At 34.3% G+C, this 17,176-nt stretch overlaps 1 protein-coding gene and 1 long non-coding RNA gene across 6 annotated transcripts; one reads left to right on the top strand and one right to left on the bottom strand.

The window, feature by feature from the left end:
* The first annotated feature begins 1,921 nt into the window (after positions 1–1,921).
* Positions 1,922–6,978, top strand: LOC126628198 (polyadenylate-binding protein 2). Of its 4 annotated transcripts, none has more exons than XM_050297798.1 (6): positions 1,922–2,104; positions 2,206–2,308; positions 2,682–2,752; positions 6,245–6,436; positions 6,525–6,646; positions 6,753–6,978. In XM_050297798.1, exons 1-6 carry the CDS (start codon positions 1,982–1,984, stop codon positions 6,799–6,801), a joined length of 660 nt encoding a protein of 219 aa, XP_050153755.1. In that variant the 5' UTR covers positions 1,922–1,981; the 3' UTR covers positions 6,802–6,978. The 4 variants fall into 4 exon arrangements, with proteins under 4 accessions (XP_050153755.1, XP_050153746.1, XP_050153774.1 ...); XM_050297789.1 differs by having other exon boundaries at positions 1,923–2,104; positions 6,525–6,652; XM_050297817.1 differs by lacking the exons at positions 1,922–2,104; positions 2,206–2,308; positions 2,682–2,752 and adding an exon at positions 4,425–4,850.
* Positions 6,979–14,798: 7,820 nt separating this feature from the next.
* Positions 14,799–15,859, bottom strand: LOC126628188 (uncharacterized). 2 transcript variants are annotated; one of them, XR_007625312.1, is made up of 3 exons: positions 15,505–15,859; positions 15,241–15,370; positions 14,799–14,849 (listed from the first exon to the last, which is right to left on the bottom strand). It is a non-coding gene; the product is annotated as an uncharacterized LOC126628188 (long non-coding RNA). The 2 variants fall into 2 exon arrangements; XR_007625314.1 differs by having other exon boundaries at positions 14,823–14,864.
* Positions 15,860–17,176: the final 1,317 nt, after the last annotated feature.

The raw sequence follows: 17,176 nt of genomic DNA, 5'->3' as shown, positions 1-17,176 counted from the left end.
GGGTTCGGACTTCTGGTGCTCCCAAGCAGCCCAAGGTCTTCCACAACCCTAGTTCCACGTTAGCCTAGTAAACTTTTGTAACCGTCCACACTACGATCCACTTAGCAAGTCACGTTATGTGGCTTGAACTTTCTTTAACATGTAGCATGATTTATTTACAATGTTAATGTTGTAACATGGCTTGACATGATAATATGCATGAATTGTATGGGTTGGCACAATTATACAAACATCCAATTTATATTTATTTTATTGAGTGGCATAATCGTAAATCCACATACCTCTTGTTTTTGCACTTTTGCATGAATTTAACCTTGGCTTGTGACGCAGTTACAATAATTGGGCTTGTAGGTGAGATTTTTGAACCCTAACAGATGGCTTTTATTTTTTAAATGGTTGTTTGTTAATAATTTTGTTTGCAAATTTTAGTTTTTATTAATGACGTTTGGTAACTTGTTTCAATTTTTAATTTTCAAAACAAAAATCGAAAAGTGAAAGTCAAAATCACTCTATTGAGTTTTCAAAATTTAGCTGTAAATCTTTATCTTTTGGCTTTCAATTTTTCATCCTTTTGAAAATTGAAAGTTGAGAGTATTAAATGATTTTTTTAGTTTTTAGTTTTCAGTTTTCAAAAGCTAATTAAAATAGTTATCAAAAGACTAGTGTTTTTTAAGACTTTTTAGATAAAATGGTCCATGAGTAGGGATGGGCAATGGTTATGCGGGCGGGTAACCACGGTTAATTTACCCATAACCGTTTATAAACGATTAACCATACCCATAACCGCATACCTATTTAACCGTAACCGTTTAATACTCGTTTACCCATTTATCATCTTTAACCCATTTATCTTTTTTTTTTTTTACCATTACCCTTTTTTCACCCGTCTACATGTTTTTTAACAACTTGAAAATTAAAAAAAAATTGTCTTGACAATTAAACACCATTATAGGTACATTCATCATAATTTTAAGTCCTTATACAATTCCAATAATTGAAATAATAGTTTACGGACGATATTTTTAATTGTTACCAATGAAGGTAAATATAATATTTGCTAAGTATTATTGGGTTACAAAAATTGTTTAGAAAACATTTCTGTCAAAGTATTTCTGTCAATTTCACAGTTATCCGCAAGGAATTTAAATTAATTTGGCCAATTCCTTGATGATGAGAATCATCATTTCTGTAGTAGTGTTATTGAGAGAATGACCGATGAATTCCTTGCTAATTTATTGGGTGCTAAGTATTATTGGATCGAGAACATGTTTTGTGTTAGTTTTACATATATAAAATAAATGAGTAAACGGTTACTCGTTTATAACCGTGATTAATACCCATAACCGCCCATTTAAATTTCACGGGTAAACAGTTATACCCATAACCGTTTATTTATTTAAACGGTTATCCATAACCGAACCGTTTAATTTAAATGGACGGATAACCGCGGTTACCCATAACCAATAGGTATTTGTCCATCCATATCCATGAGATTTGCATAACTCCTCACTTTGGTCTCTGAGTTTATCCACCATCAATCATTTTGGTCATTTCATGAAAAATCTCCATTAAATAAGAATACAATGACCAAAATACCCTTTATTTTTTTAAAATCAAATTGGCCCATAGTTTATTAAATTGTGGGTATATTTGTCATTTTGATCTTTGTTTAACATAATTTTGCACAGAATGACCAAAATGATAAATGGTGGACAATCTCAATGATCATTTCTATTGATTTCAAATCTCAAGTTCAAAATGATATATTATGCAAATCTAAATGACCATTTTGGATAAAAAAAAAAACCATTTTTTAATTTTGCACATAAAATTCCAAAAGAAGAAAAGATTTTATATTTATGTGCTAGGGAACGACGCCGTATTAATGGTGTAGCCTCCAAATATAATCCAACGGCAAATACGAGTGAGAGACGAACGTCTCTTCCTTCGTGGAAATCAGAGGTCGCAGAGAGGTAGCGCAATGGAGGAAGAGGAGCATGAGGTGTACGGAGCAGAGATCCCAGACGAAGGAGAAATGGACGGCGACATGGATGCCCTCCATGCCGACGTCGACATGTCCACCGCCGACGACGACGCCGTAAAGGTACTAATAAAAAAACCCTAGAAAACTCAATTTGTTTCAGCCACCAAATCATAAAAAACAATTGTCAAATTATTTGGGTGTATTTTGATTTTGGATTATAGGAGCTGGACGAGATGAAGAAGCGGTTGAAGGAGATGGAGGAGGAAGCTGCTGCTCTTCGCGAGATGCAGGCCAAGGTTGAAAAGGAAATGGGCGCTGTTCAAGGTCCCCCCTCTCTCTTCTGAAAAAGTAATTAAGTTTTGGTTCTTGATTCCTGCGGTTCCTGAAAAAGTAGTGTGTGTGTGTGTATATATAGATATATGTATATGTATATTGTAGAATGCTGTATTTGGCCATGTTCTATTGATTGTTTATTGAAAAGCTGTAGTGCATGACATGAAATTTGAAAAAACAGAGCACAAGTTATGCGCTAAGTTAAGTGTTTTTGGAATTGTTATGTTGATAAATTACACTCTTATTGTCCTGTGGACTTTAACATTTTATGTTTGTTTTTTCGTCTGATGTGCAAGGAATTTTGGTTCAATTTATTTTGAGTAACACGCTCATTTACCTATGTGTTGTTATTGTTTCCACATAGATCCTGCAATTGCTGCTGCTTCTCAAGCAAACAAGGAAGAGGTGGACGCTCGATCTGTTTTTGTTGGCAATGTGAGTACCAGAATGTTGAATTCTCTTATTCTTTCTAAACTGTTTGCATTGTGTGTGTTAAGCTTAAACATGTCCAGTCCTAATGGTCATGTTGCCCTGCTTTCTGCATTTTTTGATGTATGTCGACAGCCCACTCATAATCCTGACACTCGGCTGTGTATAAAGAAATCCTCCAGTTTGTCATGTGATCTTTGTGTGAAGTTGCATAGTGTGAGTAAACATGTGGTTTTGGCAAGTCCACTACTAGATTTAGATTTAGTTTTTCAGTATCAAATAGAAGAGGATATTTTTATGATTTGACCACATATTTTGATCTCTATCTAGTGGAAGTAATATTGATAGGCCGTTGATATCTGCATTTTTGTTTAACCTTTGTATGTAGTATTGTTAATATTTATTGAACTGCAGTCATTGAATTAAACTAGGGAGTTGCTAATTGCAGTCCAAAATGGCATCATGCCTCTCTAGTGTAAAGAAGTCAAGAAGGGAGGAGTATAGGATGACTATTTTCAAGTGCTAATGACGATTCCGTAGATTATTCACTTGTTAAGTAGATGATTATGGGACGTGCATTAGTAGGAATGCTTGCCTGATTTTATTAGTCACCTCCAGATATGAAGGGAAGGAACTTGTTACTTAAACAATGCTTGGCTTTGAGTATAAAATAACTTTTATATCAGTTAGAATATGAAAATGTTTTGTGTTGGGGACTCATACATCACTGTACAATCCAAAGGTACCCTCACATTACAAGCTATCTAGAATTTGGAAATACAGCTGTAATGTCAAATGAAGATTAAGTCAGAAGATTTTTAAACTTTCTAGATATTTAATTCTAGAATCTACATATCAATGTGTGCCCAAGAAAATAACAAAACCCACTACCTAACATTCTGTATGAACTTGTAGTTTATACATTAGTTGATCAACATGCCATGGTTTGACATTATTTATGCGCCTCTTTATATTTACCTTGTCTTCAATGAAAGCATGCTTATTTTTCCATGAGATAAATGGTTTTAAAAAGAAAAAAAGCTTGGCACCAATGTATGAAGGATGTGATGAGAAACTTGAGAGAGAATAGAGTTGTAAAAGAGAAGAAAGACAGAAGGAGAATGAGGGGCAAGTAGGGTGAACTCAATTCTTTTTTATTTTCGGTCACAAGGGTAAATTCAATTCTTCATTATCAAATCAATGGGCCAAAACCGTATACAAAGCAGTTGGAAAACCTGAAAAAACAAGGATAACAAACTACTGTAATAGCTTAATAATTACATTCAGACCTGCTATTGCTTCGCATCCACAATGTTTCATTTCTTAAATAGGTTCTTTTTCTAAATTATTAGTTGTCTAGGCTTTACCACTTCTGCATCACTAAGATTTCACTTCAAAACATCAGATATTGCTGTGTCTTTGTTGTTTTATATTACAACCCCTAATCATAGACCATGATGGTAGTAAGATTTCACTTCAAAACACCTGATATTGCTCTGTCCTACTATGTTTCTATTTTACTTTTATGTGGATGCGGATGATATGCAACTTCAGAGTCATGGTTTGACTTTGTGTAGTACTATGATCGCAGGGTCAGTTATTCATCAAGTTCTGTGTATATGAGCTGGACATGTTACACTGTAGTTTGAGGGTGGGGCATAGTATTCTGATGTATAATTAGGCTGTCATTAAAGGGGAGAAATTTGCATGTTGAATAAAAAAAAGAGAAGAAAAAAGAAATATCAAATAAAAAAAGAAATAAAGAACAAGTTTCGAAAATGTGAAAAAAAAGCATGAAAAGAAAAAAAAAACAAGAATTGGAAAAAAGAAATGTAATTTTGGAAATTACAACAGTTAGGTGTAGGTGGTATGATGTATTAAGGAGGAAAGAAGGGATGCAGTTTGCTGAAGATATTCCAAGTGAATGGTGGGGCACACGTTAGGATGTGAATTAAGATGCTGGATCTTCAGTACACAAGAGGGCAGCAACTTCTGTTTTCAAGAGCAAAGGAAAGCCGGGTATTCAATTGTAGTTGCAGAGCTTCTCTGCTGCTGGAATGGTGTTGGTTGGTGGCTCAGGAATATGTGCTCATGTACTTATGTGGTGAGGGGTACATGATTCTGCTTCCCTATATTGATTAAGGTTGATTTTCTTATCTGTCGACTGCGTTCACCCAAATTAAAAAAAAAATGACTATATACTGTCACTGATTGAGTGTGATTTCTTCTACTTGTAATATTTTTATAAATTCTGTTCACCTTAGAAACATTTCCTCACTTGCTTCTGTGCACTCACCCATGGTTCTATATTATAATTTTAGTGGAGGCTGTTACAGATAACAGCTTTCTGTGTTACATTGATAAGTCTTACCCATGACTTTTCTTTGTCTCGTGTAAAATTTTGTTGGAAGTAGTAATTGAAATAATACCGGGACTGTAGGATGGAGACAGCTCCGTCTTCCCAAGTTCTCTGAGACTTACAGGGACCAATAAAACCTTCATTGGAATGTTGGGATATCTCATTGGACCAAATTTAAAAATTGGTTCCAGTATTTGATAATGTGTAAAAATGTGACAAGTGTTGAAAAACGCCCACTAGACCTTGTTCTTTAATGTAACCAATGGCAATAGACTAAACTAGCAAATATAGAAAACTTAGAAACACATAAGAATTATACTGATTTAGTAGAACTTTTGCCTACGTCCAGTTGTGATTTATCTGGGTAGAGAAATCACCGCTCCTTTGATTAATAATAGAGATTACAGAACTTTTGCAAACCCTAGAACTAATCTCAAAACTCTCGGCTATCTCTGGCTGTTTTTCTCTCTAAAAATTAAGCCTTGCTGCATAGGGTCGGTTTACATGTCCCAAGGCTGATTGAATTCCTATTTCTAAGTGGACTAGGAAATGACACTTATCCAAATCCAAATAGACTTCTAGAAATCCAAACCTAAATTGAATAAGAACAACTGAAATTCTTTCCTAATCCGTCTAGGACAAGAATCGGTATACCTCTAATTTTCGTAAAACAATCCTAAACCCATTAGGACAGAGGTCGCACTTGGTGCGATGGCAAGTGCCTTCGCCCATAAGCGGTAGGTCTCGGGTTCGAGACTTGGGAGCAGCCTCTCTATAAATGGAGGTAAGGCTAGCCGACATTCACCTCTCCCAGACCCTGCGTAAAGCGGGAGCCTTGTGCACTAGGTACGACCTTTTTAATCCTAAATCCATTAGGACATATTTGACAAGCCAAAATCCTAACAACAAGGGATTGAATGGGATAAGCGGGTTTGCTCAGGCCTTAAAGGGATCAATATGAAGTTTGATTTTACATCAATAGTAGATTGCTCGTGATGTGATTTGTTTTTTACAATCTGAATTGGCAAAGTTGGATTTATTGCCAAGTCGAGTTTACCGAAGAGAAGGTGATGTTGCATCAGTAGCAAGTTCCTCATGATATGATGGGTTTAAAAAACTGGATAAATCATGTTTTGCAGGTGGATTATGCATGCACACCTGAAGAAGTGCAGCAGCATTTCCAATCATGTGGTACGGTTAATAGAGTGACTATACTGACAGATAAGTTTGGCCAACCGAAGGGTTTTGCTTATGTGGAATTTGTTGAAACTGAATCTGTTCAAGAGGCTCTCGGCCTAAACGAATCTGAGTTGCACGGCCGGCAATTGAAGGTAACTCATTCAAAAGCTGGGTCTGGATGTTCTTATCCATTATTTTTGCTATCGCGCTTGTTCATTTTCTTGTTAAATATGTGTATAGGTTTTGCCTAAAAGGACGAATGTTCCTGGTATGAAGCAATACAGACCTAGACGCTTCAATCCTTATATGGGTTACCGCTTCAGGAGGCCATATGTACCTCCTTACTTTTACTCGCCCTATGGGTATGGGTATGTTCCTTCCAGTGCTCTTACTCTCTATTTATTAGGCAAAATGAGATGCCAGATGCCTGATTTATCTTGCTTTCTTTTTCCCTTCATTCATCTGCAGAAAGGTTCCGAGGTTCAGAAGGCCAGCTCGATACATGCCGTACTACTAAAAGATTGGTTGCATAATCTAATACAAGGCCTGTCATTTCATATTTATAGTTGGTTTTTAGTTTTAATCTGGTAGTTGTATCGATGTGCCCTTACTGCTAAGTACACTATGAACTGGATGAATAGCCACCTACCTATATTGCTGTTGAAGTAGCTAATGAAAGTTTCTTATTGGCCAAGCAGTGCGTGGTTTCGTTTCTGTTGTTTGGTTTATAAAAAAATTTCCTTCCATCCATGCAAGCAACATTTTTGGTATGCCTCTAAAATTGTGTTTTCAAGGGTCGAGCATTATTAGAGATGTACTAGGCTCAGTCGTCCATGTGCGTACTGGTGGGTTACTGAACCGTTGATGCATATTGGCCCATCTGTAGCTCTCAGTCATTGACGTGCGTGTGGGCGATTGAACCTAGCACTGATCGGCATTTTGGTGAGAGCATTTAGTTCTTGTGAGCTCGTAGTCCATCTGTGTTTGAGTATGTGGGACTCGCATGTCACTTTTAAAGGCCCCTGGTATGACTTTGTGGTGTGTACGTCTGGTGTATGTGTGTTATTTCAAACCATACGCTACCTGCTTCTTCACTCCAGCTTCCCTTTCCCTCTTTAGGTGTGGGGCCCTGCCTAAAGTTTTAACCTATTTTTTGTCATTCCTTTGATGTGTGGTTGTTGTAACTTGTATCCTGTCAAAAAGCACCCGGAAGATGAGGAAGGAAATGAGGTTAGTTTGTCGTCGGTTAGACCGAATCTTGACTCAGGGATATTTTTTCACGAATTGTTATTGGTATTTTAAAATTTTCATTCTATATTTTTTGTAAATGTATTTTAAAATATAAAAAAAAAATTAAGAGTGTCAACAATATTTACTTCTTTGATTCTGTTCATTTCGGATCAAAATTTCACTTTTAGTCTATGTAGTATGTTTCACTTTTGCATGTGTAGAGGGCCATTTTAGTCCATAAGCATCTCCAGCTGTATAGATAATTGAGTACGAAAATAAAATTTAATGAGCCAACGTTATAGGCAATTCTCAGTAGGCATATTTTTGCCCCAAGTACAATGTTTGAGTAGATTTATCAAGTTCACATCTTTTTTAATAAAAAAAACATTTCATGTGTCCCACAATTTAATTTTACCATTTACTTTTTTTAATAAAAGATGAAAGAGAATCATACAATATATTTTCGCGTACTTTACTTGTTTGGTTCTTTGAAGTAGAATACATTTTGCCTACTCAGAGCATCTTTATTAGAGATGTTAAATATGAATTGTTAATATTTTGTCTGAAGGTTGATGTCAAAATTTTTTTTAATTTAAGAGGTGTGTTAAAATTATCATTTTAATATATATTGGTCCCACAGCAACGGTTTTTTTTTTTTTTAAAAGGAAAATTTAAAATAGGTAAAAGTTGTAACCTGTTGGTGAATTATGGACTGCACACATTAAATAACTCAGCTACCATGTCAATTATGGAATTTCCCTGGAAGAAAACCTTAATGTCTTTTAGTCTTAGTTGACGTATTTGACATCTCTTTTGTAGATGGTCTCAGGTTGTATACTACTGAAGATGCCTTAAAGGTAGATATGTTCTCCCCTAATATATATGCCCTTTTTACCTTGTCATGTGATTGTTTCGTCAAGAAAATGAACATGAAATCGAAACATGCAAGTGTAAAACATGATAACAAACCATTAGAGGGGATAATGTTGAGATAAATGTGTGCTTATTATTTTCTTTTAAAAGGAGATTAGGTGGTGGTTTTGCCACGGCAGTCCACTCTTCAATGGGTTGGGAAAACTCAGAAAGACATTTTAGCCCCCTCTTGGTACCATCAAACAATTCACCAACTCCAAAAATCGAACCTAGTACGTACCCTGTGAAATACAGGCTTATAATTCATCTTCAAATCACTGAACCATCGTGTCGTGGTTAATGTGGTTTATTTAATCATTTAATTGTGGGTGAATGATGGATAGCCAAAACAAATATCCTTAAATAATCTATCTACAATAAGGCCCAAAAACCCAGAATATATAATTAGATGGGCACGTGAATCATGTGCAATTATGCATATGGCGGTTTCAAGTTGACCTAACTGTTTGGGGTTTCATCCACCTCTTCTCCTCGTGGCCACAACAACTAAATTTTACTAGATCTCTCGAGTCTTGAAGGGTTCCATCTATATGACCGACCAAGAAATCTAGTTACATATTTATAGAGAGTGACTATACTTTACAAACATTTTTGTAGGGCTAACTTAGCACGGTATTTCAGTTTATAAATAATTTCAGTTGTTAAATATTTTTCTGAGTAATTTCTTGCAATGATTATTTTTTAATGAAGAAAACAATTCGAATCATTGGAACAAGATTCAGAACAGAGTCTTGACAACTAACCGTTACACGTCTTATTGACAAAGGAATCTAACATATACATGTACAGAGAGAGCATTTTGTAACGCTCACTCAACAATGTATTTCATTGATGGACACGGTTTTATATTTTTATATCTTATTCTTGAATAATTACCTGCAACCAAGGACCAAAATATCGGCGAAATATCGTAGATATTATCGATAATATCGCGATATGAAATCCAAAAATACTTGAAAATTTCTAAAAACTCTCAATTTTGAGCATAGAAGGATTCGAACCCCTCTCATTTGATTCCTTCAATATCTTAACCACTATATCACTTATATCTTTGTGATAATACGCTAAAATATTTATATATATGGTTTTGTTTTGAATTCTTTTTACAAGAAGCAAATTTGCACATATTACAAAATTTTTGTGGTATTATATTTTAAATTGTGTCAATTAATTACTTAGTCAATGGCATGTGGTTTTTAATTTTTCTATTTTTTATTTGGTCACTTACATGGTAGGGCTGGAAAAAAATTCCCGAAAATCCCAAACCAAACCGAAAAAGTCCCAAACCCAAACCAAAACCATCCCGAAAAATACCGAAATTTTCGATATGGGATTGGTTTCCAAATCCCATTTGTTTGGTAATCCCGAAATCCCAAAAAATACCAAAGTATTCGGTTTCCTATTGACTTTTGGGTTTTGGTTCTTAAAAGTCATTGCCATGGTTGCTGACTACTCTTCACAATACACTTACTCTACACATAGAGATGATGAAGATAGTGAAAATTTTGAATCTCATAGGAACTCTATGTGGTACTAAGTCACTCATGTATCTTACCATGCAGTGTAAAAAGTGTAAAATATTGTACTAATTCATTATATATAAATGATTATGGTGTGTTTAAACTTTTTTCATTAATTACTACATATTTTCTACACTCACAATGTTTGCCAACTCGCTATATAATCAACTTAAATCAGTTAAATCCATCATGCAATGCATTTCCTTCCAATTTTTTGTGATAAACTAATAGATAATTGACTAAATAAACATCCTGCAAAGTTTCAATAAAAATTTCCAAGTTTTACTTACAATTTCCGTGGTTTTTATTCAATTTTTATCGATATCGATACTATCCCGATATTTCAATCGAAATTTCCGTGTTTTTGGACTACCGATATTTCCGATAACATCGATATTTTATACCTTGCCTGCAACTATAATTCTTAAATGCAAAATAAATAAATAAATTCGGATTATTGAAAACGAAAATCGGAGCATTGCCCCCGATAGAAAGAGAACACGTATGTGTATAATTGTGTGTATTTTGAATTTACGTACCTAATGGCATTGTAGGCACTTCACAAGTGTACATGTGCAGTAGACCTGGCATTCGTGTCGTGTTTTCCGTGTTCGTGTCGTTTTTGTGTCATACCCGATAACTTAACGGATCGTGTCGTATAACACCCGTTAAAATAAACGGGTAAAATGACCCGACCCAAAATCGACCTAATAATATTAATAGGTAATATGACCCGACCCGTTACCCGTTAAGGAAAATATATTTTAAACCAAAAAATAATCAAATGAAAAATATAATACTAAATAAGTATACACATTCCATATTATCATATCCAAAACATAAAAACGCAATTTTGTTTTAAGTATATTTTCGCTTACCTAAAGTCTTTAATAGTTTTTTAATTAATGTAAAAGTGTAAAAAAATATAGAAAAAAATATATAAACACTCGTAATGACAAGCTTTATAACTTTCATGAAGAGCTTAACTTCGAAATTCGCCACTATAATCATATAAATCATAGATCAAAATTTAACCGTTGATTGTTGTTTACATTTATGCTTCATTGTTCTCATCAAATTTCATTTTTTTAGATTTTCTTTTTTGAAAACATGATCTATTAGAGGGTGCAGGTAGATGAACGGTTTGGATCGTTGATATTATATTTAGAGTTTTACAGTTAGTGAAAATATTGCTTGATGTTTATAAAGTTTCTACAAATTATATGACATTGACTCATATTTCAGTTAACCGTAAATATCGAAACGTGATATCATCTTCTTACATCCGCCAGATGATCATGTTTTCAAAAAATAAAATTTTAAAAATGAAATTCAGTAAGAAGAATAAAGCGTAAATGACAATCGACGGTTAAATAAATTTAAGGTTTCACTACTACAAAATTATCTATTGCTGGCGGTCCAAAAACTTTTTTCAACAATCCAACCATCAAACTTATTTGTACACATTCCAAGATTGCATACGTAAAAAATCGTAAAAAACAAACATTCAGAGATTACGTAACGGAACAAAAGTTTTCGACGGTTATAAACGAAAAATCACAATTTAACGGTTATTTTAGCTCTGATTTTGATGATTTTTTACAGATACACTCCTCGACTCTATAAGAATGTAATAAATAAATTTGATCTTTAATTTAAAGTATTTACACTAGTGGATACCACAAAAACTTATTTTATACTTAATAGAAGTATAATATTAACTCTAAGTGTTTGTTTAATCTACTGTTTTGACGCAATATGCATTCTACGAAACTTTTTTCAATGATCCAACCGTCAAACTTATTTGTACACATTCCGAGATCGCATACGTAAAAAATCGTAAAAAACAAACATTCAGAGATTACGTAATGGAACAAAAGTTTTTGACGGTTATAAACAAAAAATCACAATTTAACGGTTATTTTATCTCCGATTTTGATGATTTTTTACAGATAGACTCCTCGACCTATAAGAATGTAACGAATAAATTTGATCTTTAATTTAAAGTATTTACACTAGTGGATATCACAAAAATTTATTTTATACTTAATAGAAGTATAATATTAACTCTAAGTGTTTGTTTAATCTACTGTTTTGATGCAGTATGCATTCTACAAAACTTTTTTCAATGATCCAACCGTCAAACTTATTTGTACACATTCCGAGATCGCATACGTAAAAAATAAAAAAATAAAAACATTAAGAGATTACGTAACGGAACAAAAGTTTTCGACGGTTATAAACGAAAAATCACAATTTAACGATTATTTGAGTTCCGATTTTGATGATTTTTTACAGATACACTCCTCGACCCTATAAGAATGTAATGAATAAATTTGATCTTTAATTTAAAGTATTTACACTGGTGGATACCACAAAAACTTTTTTTATATTTAATTATTAACTTTTAAGTGTTTGTTTAATCTACTATTTTGACGCAATATGCATCCTACGAAACTTTTTTTAACGATCCAACCATCAAACTTATTTGTACACATTTCGAGATTGCATACGTAAAAAATCGTAAAAAATAAACATTAAGAGATTACGTAACGGAACAAAAGTTTTCGACGGTTATAAACGAAAAATCACAATTTAACGGCTATTTTAACTCCGATTTTGATGATTTTTTTATAGATACACTCCTCAACCATATAAGAATGTAATGAATAAATTTGATCTTTAATTTAAAGTTTTACACTAGTGGATACCACAAAAACTTATTTTATACTTAATAAAAGTATAATATTAACTCCAAGTGTTTGTTTAATCTATCGTTTTGGCGCAATATGCATTCTACAAAACATTTTTCAACGATCCAACCGTCAAACTTATTTGTACACATTCCAAGATCGCATACGTAAAAAATCGTAAAAAAAAAACATTCAAAGATTAAGTAATGGAACAAAAGTTTTCGACGATTATAAACGAAAAATCACAATTTAACGGTTATTTTAGCTCCGATTTTGATGATTTTTTACAGATACACTCCTCGACCCTATAAGAATATAATGAATAAATTTGATCTTTAATTTAAAGTATTTACACTAGTGGATACCACAAAAACTTATTTTATACTTAATAGAAGTATAATATTAACTCTAAGTGTTTGTTTAATATACCGTTTTGACGCAATATGCATTCTACAAAACTTTTTTTAACGATCCAACCGTCAAACTTATTTGTACACATTCCGAGATTGCAAACTTAAAAAATCGTAAAAAACAAACATTCAGAGATTACGTAACGGAACAAAAGTTTTCGACGGTTATAAACGAAAAATCACAATTTAACGGTTATTTTAGCTTCGATTTTGATGATTTTGTACATATAAACTCCTCGACCCTATAAGAATGTAATGAATAAATTTGATCTTTAATTTAAAGCATTTACATTTTTTTTATATATGAGTGATTGTATATATATATATTTTTACATTTTTTACACTTCTACAATAATTATTATTAATTTTATTAATTTTTCCCTCAAATAAAAAACATTATTCATGAGGGTTTGAAGGATTTTAAAAATCTAAACGATAATATAAGCGTAACAATTATTTATTCGTAGAGGAATAATGATAAATCACGAGTGTTTATATATTCTTTCAAATTTTTCATACTTGCATGTATGTCTTCTTAGTTCCTGTGACACACCCTGACCCAGAAATTAGGGCGTGCTGGCCGTCACGTGAGTGTGACGTAATTAAAAGTGCGATACGGAAGCAAAGGATATAATAAATATGAAGGAATAAAAAAAACCAACTACTAACAGTAAAAACCAACTAGCGTGCTAGAGTGAGTTATATAGTAAAACACACAATTCAGAGCGTAGGTACTAGGTGCAGTCAAGTAGGACTATAATTAAATTACAACACCCGTAGGTGAGTCCTACATGCAGGGTGTTTGTCAGAACGCCGAAGAGAACCTCGTGAGCCACCAACTGCTAGCTAGAACCTGGAGGGGCGCAAAAACAAAATTGAGTGGGTCAGTAAAACCAAAGCTTTCCAAAACATTACATTTAAAACGTATCTAACCCCTCACTGTAAAACCTGTATACTTTCCCAGAAAAATAGTATATAAACATATATATATCATCAAAAGCTCAACTCACAATCCTTCACCGCTTTTCAGAAAGAAGATGCCACGCCATGCCAAAATATAATATGAATGCATCAATATAAATCAGGTGAAATAATAAATCAACCGGAGACCCTACAATGGTCCTGTACGGCTGATTCTATAGCTCAATATCTCATCCAGCCGGAGTCACCCACTGTGACCTGTACGGCCCTGCCGGAGTCACCAACTGTGACCTGTACGGCACTACACTGCACATAAGTCGGAACTACTTATAGTAGTCTGTACGACTATGATGGTGAAATAATACGCTCTAGTGCTTCTCTCATCAATCATCTGCGCGTGTAATCTAGGGTCACCTACTAGTCGGAACCACCTCTAGTGGTCTGTACGACTAGCATGTCGGAACCCTCTCGGGGTTTGTACGACATGCACCTACTTGGATCCAAGGTGAGCGTGCGGTGCGGTGAATAATATAAGCACTAACACCAAGGGTGCAGATTATGAGTTCTCAACACAATTCACATTATCGATGATTCACATGATTAACATAAAACTCACCTGATACTCACCTGTGAGTCCACAGCACCAATTCACACATATATATGCATTAATATCAATTCATAATATTCATAATATGCATGCATGGCAATTGAAAACATACTTTCATATAAATTCAATTTCTGGGAAAATTAATAGTATATAGGTATATACGAAAACAAAACTGCCCACTCACTGGTAAGTCAATGGGTCGTAGCCCCCGTGACGTCCCTGGATGCGCTCATCCTCGGGATAGGTGTCACCTATATGCAAAACAACTATAAAAACGTTAATTAACGCACATAACCGACAATTCGAAATAACTTCTCATACGGTGCTCAATTTGGGTATATGAATATACCACATTGACCTACTCGACGTCACGGACGTCGAGAAATTTTTAGAAATTTTTTTTGACGTGGCACAATCCCCCACGCGCCAGGGCAGGCACGGGTACACGCGCCCCCCACGGGCGTCTTCTTCCTTGGTTCACCGGACTGTGTTTTTCGGTGGCCGGAAAATTGGGGATTTTTCAATCCCCTTATTCTCCCTCATTTCTCAACCGTTTTCTTCGTATTTTATATCAATTTGAAGCCCTCAACATGTAGAATCACGATAGACTAGTTTCAAGGTCTAAAATCCATTAGATTTTACCTGAGAAAGCTCGATAATCTGGCCAAATTTGAAAAACTCCGTTCTTAGTCCTCCGATGTCCAAATTCTACCAACGAAGTACCCCGAAGCTCGTGAGGATCTCCTTAAGCTCACTGTGAGCTTGAAATTCCCTGAAATGCAAGATTTTACGTGTGCATGAACAGTGCGCATTTTCGGGGTTAGGGTTTCACGACGATTATGAGGGTTTTAACTTCCACAAATCACATATACGAACTCACAAGCTTACTAGGAGTTCAAATCTTACCTTAGAACCTTCGATCCGTGAAGAAATGGGAGGTTCCTAGCTTGTTCGTACAATTCGAGAGGGAGAGAGAGAGAAAGCCGTGAGGGAGGAGAGAGAGAGACACGGGGGAGGGAGAGAGGGAAGGAAGTGTGTGTGTGTGGTCCATCACAACCCCTCACCATCCATTTCTTTTTCCTAACTCCCTAACCACATAAATTACAAACCAACATTTTAATCCCACTTAATAATTTTATAAAAACTTATGAAATAAATGTATTTAGTCCAAAAGATATGTCACACATACACATACCTTAATACCCGTCAAGGGTCATTTCATCATTTTACGTCCCTGATATATAAAATCCCAGAATGGGCTGTGACATCTTGCATATACAAATACTATACTAGTATATTTCAATTTTTGACAAGAATATGTTATGTAAAATTTATCCTAGTAATGATAATAAGGAACTCTCATAATAAAAATAAATAATGACTAAAATTTTTTTTTTAATTTTTTTATAATTTATATAGAACAATAATACAAAACTATATATTTAATATAGAATATATTGTATATATTAATATGACTATTGTATTTTATAATAAATCTTTAGTAATTAAACTTTAAAATTATTAAAATAATTTTTTTCTTAACGGGTCGAAACGGGTTACCCACGTGTTACCCGCGTGTATACTTGTTAAGAACCCGTTATTAACGGGTTCTTAATGGGTCATCCGATAGTGACCCGATAAGTTATCGTGTTGACCTGAAACCCGTTATTTTCGTGTCGTTTTCGTGTTGTGTCACCGTGTCGTGTCAAAAACTTCCAGGTCTAATGTGCAGTGCAGATTTCTATAAAATTGTTTACGATATATCAAAACTTTGGTCCAACTACTAGGATGAAAATTCTTTTCGGATTATCTTTCCCCCTATCAAATAAAAACCGGGTAACGGCATTCTCGAGCTTTACTATTCGCCCAAAACTTAATATACCTTGACCGGTAATGTGAGGATTTTAGGAATTCTCACATTTTATCAGATATTTATATATTGTATGGCCAACTTTCGTCAAGTACTGTTTGTATTTAATTTTAAATAAAAAAAATTAAAATGATAGTTGCACAATATACGATAAACGAATATTATGTGAAGATCGGCCTTAATTATTTTTTTAGTCTTTTTAAGGATGCATTTGTTGCACTGGACTATCTCGGATTGGACTAGCTTCAAGGACTAAGCTGGATTGTCTTAGAATAGACTAAGTTTGACTAACTTAGTGAAGCGTTTGATGCAATGTCGGACTAAGAAGATGGACTAACTAAAAATTATTATTCTATTTTAATTTATTATTATCAAAATTAATATATGAATAAAAAAAGGGCATATCCTTCATCTTCTTCTCGAATTGCAGGTACCCTGCAACTTCGACCCCATCTATTCCAAAACCCATATGTTCCAAACCCATCGAATTGCAGGGCATATCCCCCATATGTTCCAAAAACCCATCCAAAATTTCTGAAAGTCTGAGAGGTACTACTTGCCTCAACTGCCAAAACCCAAGTACAAAAACCCACAAAACTTCACCAACCTAGACGCCAAAATCCCCAAATAACACAATCCAAAACAAACCCACAACAATTCAATCAACACAACACATAAAGAAAGGCAAATCCAGAAGATAATTGATCC

The sequence above is a fragment of the Malus sylvestris genome, chromosome 1 (assembly GCF_916048215.2).
Source record: "Malus sylvestris chromosome 1, drMalSylv7.2, whole genome shotgun sequence".
Classification (NCBI taxonomy): domain Eukaryota; kingdom Viridiplantae; phylum Streptophyta; class Magnoliopsida; order Rosales; family Rosaceae; genus Malus; species Malus sylvestris.
This window is presented reverse-complemented; position numbering and strand designations above follow the sequence as displayed.